The 17,648-nt window shown below is 41.8% G+C and overlaps 1 protein-coding gene across 1 annotated transcript in view; it reads left to right on the top strand.

Annotated features, from left to right (window-relative positions):
- Positions 1 to 17,648, top strand: part of Efl1 (elongation factor like GTPase 1) — a 132,947-nt gene that overhangs the window by 46,867 nt on the left and 68,432 nt on the right. The window contains exons 13-15 of the mRNA XM_021166823.3: positions 3,585 to 3,736; positions 3,952 to 4,118; positions 8,352 to 8,490. Of these exons, the coding sequence (XP_021022482.1) occupies positions 3,585 to 3,736; positions 3,952 to 4,118; positions 8,352 to 8,490 (458 nt within the window). The remainder of the gene's footprint in view (positions 1 to 3,584; positions 3,737 to 3,951; positions 4,119 to 8,351; positions 8,491 to 17,648) is intronic.

The raw sequence follows: 17,648 nt of genomic DNA, 5'->3' as shown, positions 1-17,648 counted from the left end.
GGCAAGTGGGCGGAGCCTAGACAGAATGCTAACATAGCCAGAGGAATTGCACAAGAGTTTGAATGCAGTTGCCTGGCTTAAAAGCTTATGTCTTCCACAGCACTCTGTAGAGCCTGCCTTCCAGGATCCTACAACACATCAGCAACCCACTAACTCTAAGTAGGCAGCTCTAGCCTTTGTCCCTTTGTATATTCTGTGCCTTTGCTTTTGCTGTTCTGAATGGTAGTTCATTAGAAATTGGGGTTTTCCAGACTTGCCCTGCTGTCCCTGGTCTTTTTGTGGCTCTGTGTCCTTGAGAACAAGCTTTTAGTAGACAGACAGGTAGATACCCCTTTTTTTTTGGGTCACCTGCTCTCTGTGATCTATGTTAGCCTATAGCATGGTTGTCATGGCACTGACTGCAGTAAGCTTCTGTTAACCTGTGCTAGCCTATAGATGGTTGTCATGGCACTGACTGTAGCAAGCTTCCCTGCCACCTTACTCTCCCACCAGCATCAGAGCATGCCAGAGCATGGCAGCTGTGCATGGCAGCCTGAAGCCAGCCTGACTTCCTTTGCTGTCTCTTCCTTTCTCATCCATGTGCCAACATGACCTTCATCTCTAGTCAACATTCTCACCTCTGGTCCCTAGTGTTGGTGGCTGCCCTCTGTTCAGGAGGTGGTTGGTTATCTGTAACCTAGCTAACCCACCACCCACCCACAGCTATTTCCATACCCACAGAGCCCTACTTCCATGCAAACAATTCCTCTTTGTTCTGAATAAATACTGGATGTCTAACAGACACTTAAGTGACTGCTATGGATTTCCCTTTGCCTGCTTTGTTCCCTCTTCTAGCATCCCAATGCCTGTACCAGGTCAGGACACAGTAGGTATTAATCAGTGGGCACCTAAATAGCAGGCTTTGATTCATTTTATACTAACTGACCACTATAAATGCCTATTACTTTTGTCTGGTTTACATTTACTTATTTACTTATTCTAGGAAAAAAAATCTTACAGCTCAGGTGTCTTAGTTGCCTCTCTATTGCTATGATAAACACTGTGACCAAGCCCCTGCAGGATGAAAGAATTACGTGGCTTATATGTCTGTGCCACAGTTCATTATCAAAGGACTCAGGGCGTGGGCTCATGGCAGGAACCTAGAGGCAGAAATTAAAGTGGAAGCCAGGTGGAACTCTGCTTAGTGGCTTGCTTCTCCTGGCTTGCTTTAGCCTTTCTTATACAACCCAAGACCACCATCCGAGAGGTAGCACTATCAGTTACAATCAAGAAGGTGTTCAGAGACTCACGTACAGGCATTTTCTCAATTGGGATTTCCTCTTCACAGATATATTAAGTTGTCCAAAACAAACAAACAAACAAACAAACAAGCAAACAACCTCCTAGTCTCAAACTGGCAGTCTACTGAGTTCTAAGACTGTGGAGGTACAGTACCAATATCAACTTAATGGTGATTCTATGCCATGTCATGAACTTGGGCTTTAGTATTTAATAAAATTATATTTCTTTTTTTAACCAAAGCTAAAATTAAATTTCTTTTTCTTAAGATGGTGATTTTTAATTTTTACTGACTGGAAGATGGTGACTGTGGAGTTTGGACCCAACAAATTACACTTGAATTATGGCTCATATAGTATCCATTAAACTTTGAGTCAACTTCCTTAAGCTTCCTAAGTCTCTGTCTTCCTGTGTGTGAAGTGGTGATGTGCAGTGTGCTTCCCTTAACTGCTGTGATGGTTCTTGTGCTGTAACACATGTACAGTGGTAAGCATGGAGGACAGACCAGTGATGAGCCAATTAGGGAGAGCAGTTCTCTCCAGACTCCTCGACTCTAAAGTGATAGTAACAGTGGATACTGTGTTCTGCATTTGTGTTTTAATTCATACTTTCATATACTTGTGTGTGTGTATGAGTATGTGTGTGTGTGTATTTATCAGTTAATCCTTTATCCATGTCGTTCCTCAGATGTTGTCCACCTTGTTTTTGTTTTAAAGATAGATCTCTCGCTGATCTGGAGCTCGGCAAGTAGACTAGGCTGGGATTCCTCTGTCTTCCATTTCCCTGGCATTGGAATTACACACGTGTACTGCCAATCATGGATTTTATTCTTGGGCATCCTTTTAGCAAAAGACTGAGTCAAATAAACTTGCAGCGGAAGTATGTAGCTTGGGACAGAAGAGCAGGAGTGGAAGATACGGCTGTTGATGATGGCAAAGAAGGAGGCAGGAAGTGAACAAATCAGACAGTGCTGCAGAAGGCAGAACAGCATGTGTAGCTTACCGTTGTGAGGAAGCAGGGTGCATCCTGTCTTTAGAGGTTCCCATGAAGACGAGCTATTTCTTGCAGGGATGGTCAGTCTCCGGCCAGTGATCTGAGGTCTCTCACTTTGACTACCTATAGTGAGTGGGGTCTGGCTCAGAGGCCCAGATCCTGGGTCTGGAAGATAGGTAGCGTGAGTTTCCATCTAGCTGGCAGGAACCTGAAGAGCACAACAGTGAACAGTCTGAGTTAGGATATCATTAGCTCCAGGAGCATGTGGCTCCTTAGAAGACAGGGTGCCCGTGCCTGTGCCCAGTACCTATCTATGTGCGCAGTGTAGCCTATCTGTGTAGCCTCTGGTGCTGTAAGAGAAAGAGGAAGGAAGCAAGGCAGTGTGGGAGATGAGACTGAGGCTGGTTTCACAGTATGGTTTACAGAGTGAAATAGAAATTGTAATGTCAAAGGTAAGCGACAGTGTGGAGGGAGGCAGTGCTGAGACCAGACGGTGCAGTGCAGCAATGTCCCTGTTGCTCAAGCTCATGCTTGACAGTCTGGATGTTCAGCCCCTATACAGTGGTGAGTATGCCACGTTCTGCCAACTCCAGGGCCAGGACGGGTACTACTCTGTGCTGGGGTTAAACGTGCAATGGGGTGGGGAGTATTCATGGGAATGCCTGCTTAAAGGGAGACTACTCCTGGGTCACTTCACTTGCCTGGTTTCTTCCTTCAAACCCAGATTCCTAACCAAATGCTCAGTCTCTACCTTCCCTTTTATAAAGCTCTTTTCAGAATTAAAGCTCTAAGTACTTTTCTGTGTCCTGATAGAAATGAGAGTCACTTTTCATGAAGGAAAAAGAAACAAGCCATTATTCCATTATTGCTAATGGAATAATATGACACACGTTTGAACTAAAAAGAAAACCTCATTTCATAGTGGCCGTTTGCATACTTTCCAGGGTGTTTTGAGCCGTGGTGCCTGTTAGCCATCCTCTTCCTTCTCCTTGTTGGCCTCTACCAGAAGAAACACTGACTCTGTGGAAGGCTTTGTGTAACTGCACTTGGTGGTGCTTGGGGCCATGGGCACTTGTGCACCAGTTCATAAGCTCCAAGCCATTGGGATGTAGTGGGCCGGAGAGCCTTCTTTCACTACAGTTTTTGCTGGAGAGAAGTTGGATAAGCCTCAGTGGGGTACTTGATACTGGTCATCACTTCTGCAGTCATATGAGCACTTGTTTTCAAAGAGAGCTGAGAGGTGTTTGATGCTGCCACATCATGAAATACTGTGATCATCATAATATATTATAACATCATAACATATCCTGTAGGCCTCTCACTCAAGAAGAAATGGCCCAGAGACGGGAACGGGCAAGACAGAGGCACGCAGAGAAGCTTGCAGCAGCCCAGGGGCAAACATCCCAGGGACCCACCCAGGATGGAGGTGCCCTTGAAACAAGTCCCCATGAAGATGAGCCAAGAGGTACAGCATTCCTAAAAGGTCTTAGTGGAAACGATTTGGCATTTTTGCTTAACTTGGTACATTGCCCCTCATATTTTCACTTTGTCATTGTTTTTATCAATATTGTTTCTATTACCAGACCAGATATTCATGCTCACTATTTCTTCAGTACATAGGAACAGTTACTTAGTTGAAGTAAGCATTTGTGGCACTGAATATCTTTTTGTGCCTGGCAGGTGATGAACCAGATGTGGCAAGTGTAAGCTACCAGCCTACTCCCCAGGAGGAAAGCAGCCAAGAGGCCTTCATCGCATTTGCTCGTGTATTCAGTGGCATAGCTCGAAGAGGAAAGAAAATTTTCGTCTTAGGACCCAAGTACAGCCCTGTTGATTTCTTAGAGCGGGTAAGAGTTAGGAGTAAAGTATGTGGGCATTATTTTGAGGATATGGAAACTTGTAGACTGCACAGGTGAGGTAGCGAATGGGTAAAAGATACCCCAATTCCTGTGTTACCTGTTGCATTGCCTTGGTAACATTTTGTATATATAAATGGCTCCTTTAATAGTGTTTGTGAACCAATAGCAAGTGAACAACTTTTCTGGCCTTTTTTGCATATCAAGCAAGGTAAGAGTCACGTTGGGGTAGAGGGAAGAAGTAGATGTAGGTGTTATTCTTATCTCTGACACTACAGGTTGGAATCTGTTGCTTATGTGTCAGGCATCTAAGTAGGGATAAAAATGTGCCAACAGCACAAAAGACAGTTGGACTCATGGAGTCAGAGTCACAGGAATCCTATTCTAATGTACTTGTTAAAAAGGATATGTGAGGGCTGGAGGGATGGCTCAGTGCTTAAGAGCACTGACTGCTCTTCCAGAGGTCCTGAGTTCAATTCCCAGCAACCACATGGTGGCTAACAACCATCTGTAATGGGATCTGACACCCTCTTCTGATGTGTCTGAAGAGAGCAATGGTGTACTCATATACATAAAATAATCTTTTTTTTTTAAAAAAAAAAGGATATGTGAAATCGTTCCAGCTCACTGTAGAAGTCAGCCCTTCTCAGATCCTTCCTGTCCTTTGTGCTGTTTTCTGTTGCTGTTGTTACAGATTATTCCTAACCAGCAACTTAAAAGGAGTGCAGGTTGTCAGCCCATACTTTCTAAGACTTTGGGGTGGGGGCTGACTTAGCTGGGTGTCTATAGGATTCTACACTGCTGAAATCAGGGCGTTGATGAGCTAGTCTCTGAAGGATCAGCTAGGGAAGAGTGTTCTTCCAAGGGTATGTATGTATGTGCACACAAAAGCTATAGGAAGCAAGCAGGTGAAAGCTGCAGCCTGCACTGTTTTTTTGTTTTAGCTTATTTTGAGACAGTGTCTCACTGAGTTACCTAGGACAGCCTTGAGCTCATTCTGTAGCCAAGGCAAGCCTTGGGCATGTGATCCTTTTGCCCCAGCCTCCAAGTACTCCCTGTCTTCCTATCACCTACCCCCACTGTCCATGCCTCCTCGTTTCCCTGAAAACAATAGCCATCTTCACAGGGTTAGCAACCAAACGTTGCATATCAAGTTGCAGTAGGACTAGACACTTCCCTCCTATCAAGGCTGGATGAGGCAGTAATGTAGGAGGGAAAAGGTCCCACAAGTAGGCAAAAGAGCCAGAGACAGCCCCTGCTCCCACTGTTAGAGTCCCACAAGAACTCCAAGCTACACAGCTGTAACATGCGTGCCTAGGCCTAGGTCAGTCCCATACAGGTTCCCGGGTTGTTGGTTGTCTCTTTGGGCCCCTGTGAGCCCAGGTTAGTTGATTCTGAGGGTTTTCTTCTGATGTCCTTGACCCCTCTGACTCCTACAATCTTCATCCCTCTCTTCAGCAGGATTCCCTGAGCTCCACCTAATGTTTGGCTGTGGGTCTCTGCATCTGTTTCCACTCATTGCTGGATGAAGCCTTTCTGATGACAGTTGGGCTGGGCACCAGTCTATGAGTATAGCAGTATATCATTAGGAATCATTTCACTGACTTTTTTTTTTTTTTTTTTTTTTTTTGCCAGTCATGTTCATTTCTGTCCTAGGTATCTGGGATATCCAGTCTCAGGATCAATCATTGGTTGGCCACTTACACAATTTCTGCACTACCTTTACCCCAGCACATCTCATAGGCAGGACAAATTGTAGGCCATTGGATAAATGTACTATGTTTTGGTTGAGGGACATATAGGTTGTTCCTAGTGTCTGGCTATTACCAATAAAACTGCTATGAACCTAGCTGAGCGAGCATCCTTATGGTAGAATAGGGCGTCCTCTGGGTATATCCCCAGGAATGGTGTATCTGGGTCTTAAGATAAATTGATTCCGAATTCTCTGGGAAACAACCATATTGATTTCCAAAACACCTGTAAGTTTGCACTCCCACCATCAATGGAGGGGTATTCCCCTTGCTTCACATTCTCTCCAGCATGAGCTATAACTTGTGTTTTTTATCTTATTTCTCTGATGGCTAAGGGTGTTGAACATTTCTTTAGGTGCTTTTCATCCATTTGAGATTCTTTTGTTGAGAGTTTTCTGTTTAGATCTGTACCTCATTTTTAAATTGGATTATTTGGGGGTTTTGATGTCTAACTTCTTAAGTTCTTTATGTATTTTAGATTCTAGGCCTCTGTCAGGTATAGGGTTGATAAAGATCTTTTCCTAGTCTGTAGGCTGACGTTTTGTTCTATTGACAGTGTCCTTTGTCTTACAGAAGCTTTTCAGTTTCATGAGATCCTGTTTATTAATCGTCTATTTTAGTGCCTATGCTATTGCTGTTCTGCTGTTTCCTGTGCCAATGCATTCAAGGCTCTTCCCCACTTTCTCTTCTATGTTAAGGTCTTTGATCCACTTGAACTTGAGTATTGTGCAGGGTGATAGATAAAAATCTATTTGCATTCTTCTACACGCTGACATCCAGTTAGATTAGCAACATTTGTTGAAGATGCTTTCTTTTTTCCATTGTATAATTTTGGCTTCTTTGTCAAAAATCAGGTGTTCATAGGTGTGTGGATTTACATATGGGTTTTGATGCCATTCCATTGATCAACCTGTCTATTTTTACATGCAGTTTTTATCACTGTTGCTCTATAGTACAGCTTGAGATCAAGATGGTGATAACTCCAGAGGTTCTTTTATTGTGCAGGTTTGTTTTAGCTATCCTGGGTTCTATTTTTCCATATGAAGTTGAGAATTGTTCTTTCAAGGTCTGTAAAGAGTTGTGTTAGAATTTTGATGGGGATTGCATTGAATCTGTGGATTGCTTTTGGTAAGATGGCCATTTTCATTATATTCACCCTACGATCTGTGAGTATGGGAGATCTTTCCAACGTCTCATATCTTCCATTTCCTTCTCCAGGTACTTAACATTCTGTCATACAGATCTCTCACTTGCTTGGTTACAGTTGCAACAAGGTATTTTATATTATTTGTGGCTATTGTGAAGGGTGTTGTTTTCCTAATTTCTTTCTCTGCCCATTTAACTTTTGTATATAAGAGGGCTATTGATTTTTTTTAAATTAATCTTGTATCCAGCCACTTTGTTGAAAGTGTTTATCAGCTATAGAAGTTCTCTGGTAGAATTTTTGAGGTTGCTAATGTAAGCTATCATCTGCGAATAGCAATCCTTTGACTTCTTCCTTTCCAATTTGTATCCCCATGGTCTCCTTTAGTTGTCTTATTACTCTGGCTAGAACCTCAAGTGCTATATTGACTACATATGGAGAGAGTGCACAGCCTTGTCTTGTCCTTGATTTTAGTGAAATTGCTTTAAGTTTCTCATCATTTAATATTGGCCATCAGCTTGCTGTATATTGCCCTTAGGAATGTGCCTTGTATCCCTCATTTCTTCAAGGCCTTTATCATGAAGGGATGTTGGATTTTTGTCAACATCTGATGAGATGATCATGTGTTAGTTTTCTTTCAGTCTTCAGGTCCTGTATGGTCATTCATGACAGTGTCTCCTTAAGAATGAGTAAATCAAATAAGGAGGCTCATAAATCTACCGTTCTTGTGTATATTTTTCTGCATGTATGCTCTCTTTCCTAGTATTTCAACATACGTTCCCTTTCAGATTAACAACGTGGTATAGCTACTTAGCAGATGCTCAGCTTTGTCGTGGCATTTTTAATGTTTTTTTTTCATGTGTTTCAAGGCAGTAGCACAGTTCTTACTGAATGCTTCCAGAACTTTATCAGAAGATCCCACTAATTTTACACTATAATGGTAATAATGAATGTTGAAATAGAAGCATGGTATCGGTGTGAGAACTGGTGTATGGCATAATGCTCAGACCTATTAGCAATGGACTCTGGACCAATAAAATGGGAGCTACCAGGATACAGGAGAATTTCTTAGCTTCAAAGCTTATAGGTGGGGATTCAGACACATTTTAAACATTTGAGAGATTTTCATATTTCAGAATCAAATACGACTCGTTTCTTATCATAACCCATTGAAACTACCATTTCAGCTTCGAGCATTTAGGGAAGAGGCAAAGGTCTTGCTGCTCAGTAAACCCTTGAGGGTGCTGTAGTGCCTCGCCTGCTTCCTCACTTGAGGGCGCTATAGAGCCTTACCTACTTCCTCACGGTTTCCATTGTTTTCCCTGGCAGGTTCCACTAGGCTTCTCAGCTCCACTAGAGGACCTCCCTCCTGTGCCCCACATGGCGTGCTGTACTCTGGAGAACCTGTACCTTCTGATGGGAAGGGAGCTGGAAGATCTGGAGGAAGTCCCCCCAGGAAACGTGCTGGGTAGGGTGCTGCTGGGAAGGCTGTCCAACATGGCATGGGGTGCTTAGTGACATTTTTAAAGAGAATGACCTGCCTTTTTTCATAGTTATAATTTTTTTTTCTGCAGTCTTTAACTTAGTATAATTGAGTCACCAGCTTGTGAGTCAGTAACATGGAGATCTAGTTCAAACCTGTAGGTGCTGTTTAAGTAAACTGTGACGCCCTATCTTAAGTGGGGGTTCCATTTGTTTAGAAGCAAAAAAAAAAAAAAAAGAATTCTTACTCATATAAAGTCAGTGTAGATGACCAAATGCTTCTTGTTCTACAGGTTTAATTCTAATTTTTGGAAACTGTTTTGACATGAAGGACTGTTTAAACTTATTTCTTTTCTCCTCACCCCACCTCAAATGCTTCTTCCTGTTGAGAATTGCTTCTCTAACAATAATTGATAGATACTAATTGTCCTGTCAGTGTTGTGCCTTTTCCCTTGCCTGATTCCTGCCCCTTAGTGCTGCTCTTGAGACAAGTTCTTCATCAGAACAGGGACATGGGGTGCTCTGTCCCACTGTGTGCTTCAGTTCTGAGCCATAGCGTCCTTGACAGCTGTAGAGCTGCTCATTCAATAACTGCGTAGATGAGAAAGTCTCATTAAATAAAGGATATTGGTCTAGAATAGCTACTGGTTTGCCTGAATTTTGTGGGCCCTGATCCAAGAAATTTGCCAAAACATTTTGTCATGCTCCTGCTGAGATATATCTATTTTTTAAGTTCATAATTGTTTTGACATGGAATTAGTAGAATTGCTACCTTCCCTATTCCCGATTTTGCTTCTATTTGGAAAATGCCACTGAGCTTCTGATTTAGCTGGCGATTGATCTAGCTTTGTGAGCAGCCATAGCCAACTTCATTAGAACTGCAGGAGTATGGGAACGCCCTGTCTCTGCTCCTACGCCCTCCTTGGGGTTACTATGGCTTGGACCCCTTTGTGTCTTAAATGGCCCTGTAACCTAGAGGAGCTCAGCACATGTCCAGGGAAAGAAAGCCACTCTGTGATGTGGACAGCATGGGCGACCTTTTTGAGGCTGCCTTGCCTAAGGCTCGGTGTGTTGTCTTCTCCAGTACAGCTGGTAGGAGCATGGCAGGCAGTGGTTTGTGGTTTTCTTCGGGGTTTCTAGATACTGTCCACGTCTGTGGTTACATGTTCTTAGAAGGGCTGAAACCATCTCTTTTTCATCCATCTCTCAAGGGAGCCAGGGTTCTGCCCTCTGCTGTGGGAAGAACTACTCTAGGTAGAACATTTCATTTCTTCTTGAGGAAAATAGACATATACCTCCCTCTTCTAAAGGTTGTGGAGGTGGAAAGCGGGTAAAAGTGAGTGAACATTGTTTGTCATTTACCTATGTATGATTCTGCCGGAGGGACATGTTCCTTTAAGGCAGAATACATGGAGTGGGAATGCCAGGTATTTCCCTGTATGCCTTAAGGTTGTATTTAGCTGCTTAGATCTCAGTCCACAGTCCTTGACTATTTGGCTCTGGTTCTGTGGTGAGACAGAGCATCATGGTGGCAGGAGCATGTGGTGTGAAGTTAGGGCAGCCTGAGAGTAGAGCAGAGTGCCTTACAGATGGGAAGAAGCGTAAGTCACGACAGGAAGGTAGAACTCCATGGTCACTGCCATAGGGGCCCATCTCCAACCAGGCCCCACCTTCCAGAATTCTACTTCCCAATAGTGAAACTGATCATTGGGTCAGAACCCTCATGATGTGAGAGTCTCTGGAAATTCAGCCCAGGGTATGCTTTATTAAACCTCCAAGACATTTCGAGAGCCACTTAAACAGATGAACCATCCAGCCTGCTAGCAAGGTTTATTTTTTTATTTGTGTATAAAAGGACCTTGTTGGTGACGTGTGTATGTAGTCTTGTTTCTTTAATCTGTCATATGCCCTGGTAACTACAAGGGAGGCCAGGATTGAGTGTAGGGATATTTGGGCTATGAATGGTTTTCAGAGGTTGGACTTATAGGGTCAGCCAAGCCATCCCCACCCCTCATCTCTTGTTGCCTAACAATTCCTGAGTCCCCTTTGTTAAAGTTATGTTTCGTCACATATCATCCCCCAAAAGGTCTATAAGTGTAACACTGGAGGAATTAGAGCCAGGCTAGCCTCTTTGATTTTCCCTCTAAATTGAGACAGACAGTAATTGTTTCCAAGTATCACTGAGCTCCCTGGGTAACCAGCAAGAACAAAGGCACCACGATTCTGCCCATAGTCCCACAAACTAGTTAGATTGGCTTCTAGCCAGGCCTGCAACCTGGCTGGGCCTAAAGATTTTCAGATGATTGGAACCAACTGCCACAGTTACTAACATTACTGACAAGTCTGTTTCTTGTAGTAGAAACAGAACAGCTCTACTTGTTTTCCAAGATTGTTATCTATGATTCATTTATTATATGTATCATTTAGCCAAAACTTGAAGCACAGGACATTAACTAGTGATATGCAAAGTACATTTTGTTGTACTAACGATCAAACACTAACAAAACTTTAAAATACCTACAAAGTTGAACTTGACGTTCCTGTTGTATTACAGCAGACTGATATTCCAAGTCAAAACTCAGTCAGTTTAAAATTCTTCATATTTATATCACGCAAGGTTTTGTTTTGTTTGTTTTAGGTTTTTTTTTTTTCCTTTAGGTTTTATAAGACCAGGTTTTACTGTGTATCTCTGGCTATCCTGGAGTTTACTCTGTAGTCCAGGCTAGCCTTATACTCCCAGAGATCTGCCTACTTCTGTCCTTTTTACCTGGATTACCGGTATCTCCATGGTTGAAAAAGAGCAATACTATATCCAAGTTCCTTCGAAGCCTCTAATTTCTCAGGTCTATGGTTCTTAAAGATAAACTTTATTTCAGTAATTAGGACATTTTCTCTCCTGGTATTCATTACACGAAGCAGTAAATTTGATCTCTTGGGCCTGATGACCCGTTTGAATGAGTCCATCAGAATGCCATGACTGATTTGCAGCCTCACAACGTAGAACAACCTCTTCAGACAAATTCCACTGGCTCATTGATTATAACCGTACAGCGTATGTTAGCAGTCCCAAGTTCCTAAGGCAGGGCGTTTAATAAAAGCAGCTGTTCAAAGCTAACAAGGGTGGAGGCGTGGAGGAGACCGAGCTTTCATCTTAGAAGGTAGGTAGCACAGAAGGCTAGCTGGTACCTAAGGACAGTGAAGGCTTGCTAGGCTACATTGACTAAAACCGGGTGTATCCACAGTTTTCATTGTTTATAGTTTGAAATGAAAAATTAGGCTAGCTGAATCGGGTAGAATAACATGCATGTTCCAATTACATTTGCTGCATTATAAACCATGAGGCCCAGTGGCTTCAAATAAAGGTGGCTTTTTTTTTTTTTTAATGCATCTGCAGTTTGTGCATTTGCTTGATGTGGATGGTATGTCTGCTGAGGGAGCTCAAAGCCTGGGGGTAGAGTTGTAGGAAGAGCCTTTCAGCCCATGTGCTGGAGACTGATGCCACCCCTTGGCCTTGATGGGCAAACAGGCTTTATAGGTGAGTGGCTTGTTACACTTTGAATATAAATCATCTCAATAGGTTCACTTGTTAGGTGTTTTCTCCTGTTGGTAGTGCTATTTGAGGAATTAGTAGACACTTGAAGAGAGACCGTGGGTCACCAGGATGTGTCTTTAAAGGCACTATCTTGCTCTGACACCTTTTTTTTAAAATTTATTTATTTATTTATTTAATGTGTGTGAGTACACTGTAGCTGTCTTCAGACACACCAGAAGAGGGCATCAGATTCCATTACAGATGGTTGTAAGCCACCATGTGGTTGCTGGGAATTGAACTCAGGACCTCTGGAAGAACAGTCAGTGCTCTTAACCACTGAGCTATCTCCCCAGCCCTCTCTGACACCTTTATCCCTTTCTTCATACCATGAGGAGAGCAGCACCCTGTCTCTGCCTCCACTGTCCTGTTCGCTTCACCATGGGCCTAAAATCAAGGCTGCCAACACTTGCAGAATGGGATCTCTAGCACTATGCTTGAATATATCATTCCTCTCGTTAAGTTCTCTCCATGAGAGAGTCCCAGCATGCCTTCCGTAGCCGTAAGTTTCATGACACCGCCTCCTGTGCGTTAGAAGTGAATCGCGGCCCATATTCTAAGAAGAACTATTATATATTTGTTTTTTAGTGTTTTTTTTTTTAAAAAACAAAAACAAAAGCCTCACTTTTAATGAGGGGCCTATTTAGGATTTGTGGTCAGTGCTTTAAAACTACTACACTCTTGATCACAGATAACTTCTTGTTTCCTTTTGCATTTTATACACATCACAAATCAAAATGGAGATATTCATTGTGATCAGGGAATGCCTGTGAGCTCCTTTTGACTTTCTTCACTTAGAGAAAAAGGCATACTTTTTAATAAGAAAATGGTGGCCAATGCTGTGGCTGATGGCCGTCTGCTTTCCATCAGAAGCCATGTAGCAGTGGGTTCATTCAGTGCAGACCAAAATTGTTTTGTTGGAAGAGGAAATGAAAACATTATATAGCATTCTTGAACAATCAGTATTAGGTAGTCAGACTCCACAGCAAAGTTCTTTTATTGGAACACTTGAAAATGCAGATTTCACATTTGAACTCAGCTGTAACTCACTTCAAAACTTGTATGTGCTGATAAATATGGAAAAGATTTTTGTAGTCTGGAAATAGTTGATTTCAAGTTTAGAGTCATTTAATTCCAACCTGATGTTTGTATAGTTGGTATAGATGGGTCCAAAGAGAACTGTGTGGAGTGCACAATAGTCTTTTGTTCAATTCCCCACTGGAAATACCTCTAAAAATAAATGTTTGCTACAGGCTTGCACTAAACTATGAGGGGAAATTGAATTAGAATTCCAAGTCCTTGGCCTTTGCATATACTCTGGTAGATCTCTTCCATATGGTTGAGCCTTTAAAAGTTCAGGGACACATTCTGAAAGGAAACATGATATTCCTCTCTTTACAACATAAGGAAAATAATAAATATTAATTAGCCTTTTTCTGAACACATTTAGTTCTGCCACGGTTGGGTGCTGGGCCAATAGGAAGTCAGTGGCAGTGATCAGTATGAAGTTGTGTGTGTGTGTGTGTGTGTGTGTGTGTGTGTGTGTGTGTGTGTGTGTGGTGGGGGAGTGGGCATTCTGTTTATGTAAAATAACCTAGAAAGAAGAATCACTGGAAGGATTTTACCAGCAAGTTCGACTTGATTTGTTTCAAAGAAAATCTCAGCAGTCTGCAGTTGCCGTCCGTAGGTCTAGGTGATACTCATATAATACTTTAAATTTATTTCTTGAGAATTTTTTACAATGTATATTATCAGCAATGTATATTTTGATTGGAGAGAGTTTATTGTGACTAACAAAAAATTAATAGCTTTAGTGGTCTCTTATACTTAGTAGTACAACCTGATTTTCATAATTTTCCATTTGCAGATGGTAATGATTTACACATTTTCCTTTTATATAATGGTTATATCTTATTTCTCTATGTTTTCTTTTGCTGATAAAGACTAACAGGTAACCCCGGGTGTGGCTGTTCTTCCTTGCTTTAAGGTTGCTGTGCCCAGTATTTCAGCTTCGCTTTGATTCAGTGACTCTTATTTATCAGGCTAGGAATGATACTGAGTTGTACTGATAAGTCCTCAGACTCTGAAGAGAGGATTAGAGGCTTTCCTGGTGTAGCTAATACCATGAATTATATTTAATTTTTGTAATTGTATTGAGTTACCTCTGTAATCTTAGAGAGAAGCCCAGCCATTGATCACTGCATATTCCTTTACTCGAATGTCAGAGTTAGCATTAGTGTTTTGTCCAGACTTTCATTATATAATGAGGTCAGCAGACCAGTGTTTTCTAAGTGTCATGAAAATGCTAAATAGGAAACCTCTGTCTTCTTCCTGTTCAGAACCAAACTGTCTGGTTGTTGGCCACGTAATCCCCCCAGGCATGTACGTTTACATAGTTTGAAACCAAGTGGCAGAAAGATCGCCTTCGTCAGGTGTACTAGCTGTGTTCCTAGTACTCTGTAGCCGTGCTGTAGAAGTGAAGCTGGGTGTGTGTGTGTGGCAAGCTCTCTTACCGGGAGGGCTGCTGTGCCTGGTGCATCATCGCGTCTGCCTGTGGGGTCTGGGATGCTGTGTACTCCTCTCCTCCGTCCTGATTCCACACATGTCTTCTTACCTGAGTGCTTGATTACAAAACTGCCTTTAAATTTTAATGTTATATATGGTTAATATTTAATAATTAACCATGTTTAATATTTTTAAATATTTAGTATTTTTAAAAAAACAACTTTCTTAACTAGAGATATAAATAGACTACATGCTTACTTATGTACAAACCCCTGGACCATATACATTAAAAATCATTTAATAATATGGCACAAGCTCCACACGTAAATTTGAAAATTCACGTAAGCTAAGCAAAAAAAAACTACCAAGTACTTGCTGGTGGTTGTCTTGCTGACTACTTGCCAGTGAGCCAGGACTGTTTCCCAGACGGGGAACTGAGGCTCAGAGGCACTAAGTAACTAACTCCCCATCTCTAATAGCGTGACGCACATTGTGAGGGCTGCTGTGTTTAACTGCCGCTTTTATCTGTGGCTGTTTATCCGTTTTGTTTCTGTATATTTAGCTTTTCTTCCTTTGCTGCTAATCAGTCTCACTGAGTCATCATTTTTGACATTGCAGTTTACCATATGCCTTTAAAGAATAAGTCTTCATATTAATCTGATTATTTTTATTAGATCCTCTTGTTAAATTGTCCTCCCTCCCTCCCTTCCTATTATTTGTAGGAGTTGTTTCATTTACTGTATTTGAAACTAAAGTATGTATGCCCTGAATCTTAGTATGACTTTGACTAAATACCTGTAATTGTATATGTAGCTTTTTTCCATTTTCCTTTGAGACAGGATTACACTCTGTGGCTGTGTAGACCAGGCTGGCCTTTAACTCACAGAGATCTGCCTGCCTGTGCCTCTCCAGTGCGGAGACTAAAGCAGTAGCCAGCACACCTAGCCTTACCATTACGTTGTTATGTGTACCCTAATTCAGCAGTTTGCAGACATTGGACTGTAGTTGGAGGTGGCATTGGAACATGTTCAGTCACTTCAGCCCTGGAAACCACCAAGCAGGTCCTAGGAAAGGGACATCTCCTTCTCTGTCACCTCAGCTTTGATTGTTATTGTATGTTTGATACAGTTCTTATCATGTAGACTAATTCTCATAGTCACTGACTGAAGTACTTGGCTGTGAACATGGGTCTTTTGAAAAGTTAGATCTACACTGCTTCCTAATCTAAAAGTTGCTCCTCTAGGCATTATATGAGAACAGAAACGCATTTAAGTAGACCTCACTCCATCTTCAAAGAGTGTATACGTTCCTTTCTTGTTCTTTTTTGTTTTTTGAGAGTGTCACTATGTGTAGCCCAGTCTGGCCTGAAACTTCTGACCCTCCTACATTAGTCTCTCATCTGGGATTACAAGTGTACATACACTACCACAACCAGCTTCATCTTTTACTCTTTCTTCAACGAAGTTTCAAGAGCAGAGGGCAGATCCTGAGGGAAGATGAAGCACATAGTGTTTAAAGTTACCGGTTAAAGGAGCAAAGCAGGTTAATGTGTCAAAAATAGTTGAGTCAATGGGAGAGATCATGGGGAAAGACTATAGAAGGGAAAGGTGCAAGAATCAGTGAAAATGCAAGTGACCAGTGATGGGAAGTGTGTTGGTCTCTCACGTGTGCAGAAGACAGGAGCATCTTGTGAGAGAGGAAGGAAGGGAGGGAGTGACATTTTGAATCATAGTAAATAGAAGGAGAAATAACAGCGAGCCCTTGCCAGCAGATTATCACACTATTCTTAGACTAAGCTGGATCAACACTAGGCCCCCCAGAAGAAGTAGAGATGTGAAACCCAGCAAGCATCACACAGACATGGAAATAGAAGGTTGGCCTGAGCATCGCAGAAGACAGGGATGGCTGGAAGCATTCCTAGGGGTAAACTTGGAGGTAATGCTACTGACACCTTCAGGGATGGGAGCAGGCCACCATGCCCCTGAGCAGCCTCCTGCAAACTCAGCCTGCAGGCTTCTTGCAGTTTCTTGAGCTGCAGCTATAATTTTGGCCCACGTGTGTTGGATGTAGTAGTTAAAGAATGAGTCTTTGTACTCAGAACATGAACACAATGAGTAGACTTCAATGTCTGTTCCATTCCAAGGACTTGTTAGAGGCACACTTGAGAGGCCAATAGTTACTACTTGACATAATTGGTGAGACAACACTGACCAGGCTATGAAGTTCAGAGCCTGGAATTTAGCTAAATTAGTAAGATACCAGCAAGTCAGTGTCAGCAATGAGGAAGTAGGAGAGGGACAGCAATGGACCAAGCAAATGCCAGTTCAGGAGACAGCTGGTGAGGCGTTCAGGCTTGGTTCTTAGTATTTATAGCTCATTTCAAAATGGGGAAATAATTTGTAAATGGCTTGTAAATATTGACAAGATACCACTGGTAGTTCATAACATATAATCTTTAGATAAAAACAGATCTTTCTTTCAGTAGTTTCAAATGCATAAATTGATGCATTCATTTGAATTCAGTTTGACATTATCTTAAGGATTTAAAAGATAAGTTTTACAGGAAGGTATAAATCTGTTAAGGTTTTTTTGTTTGTTTGTTTTTTCGTTTTTAATGTTTTCTGAAATAGAGGTATTTCCATAACACCCTGACGCTAGCTTGTAGAAAGGAGACTTTTGAGTGATCACCAGAAGGATGAGTTTTGAGTGGTGACAGTTTTTATAAAAACTTTACACAGCTTAATCTTTCAGAAAAGACAGAGTGTGTGGCTTAGAGGAACTGGATGTTAGATGAAGAAGCATGATTCAATTATGATCTAAAACGTGAAGATGCATGGTCAACAAGTAGATATGGAGCAACTCAGAAGTGCATTTTAAAATCATAATAGAGTGCTCCTTTATAATTATCAGAAGGGTAAAAATATTGCAATCTGGTAACACCTTGTGTTGTATTTGTGGAACTGTGGATATGCTTTGAAGGATACATGATACCCAGATACTGCAATTTTCACTCAAAAGAGAAGGTTTAGTAGACTCTTAAAGAACGCACA

The sequence above is a fragment of the Mus caroli genome, unplaced genomic scaffold (assembly GCF_978045245.1).
Source record: "Mus caroli unplaced genomic scaffold, Mus_caroli_1 scaffold_8, whole genome shotgun sequence".
Taxonomy (NCBI): Eukaryota; Metazoa; Chordata; class Mammalia; order Rodentia; family Muridae; genus Mus; species Mus caroli.
Note: the sequence above shows the minus strand (reverse complement) of the source record. Positions and strands in the feature narration are given on the sequence as shown.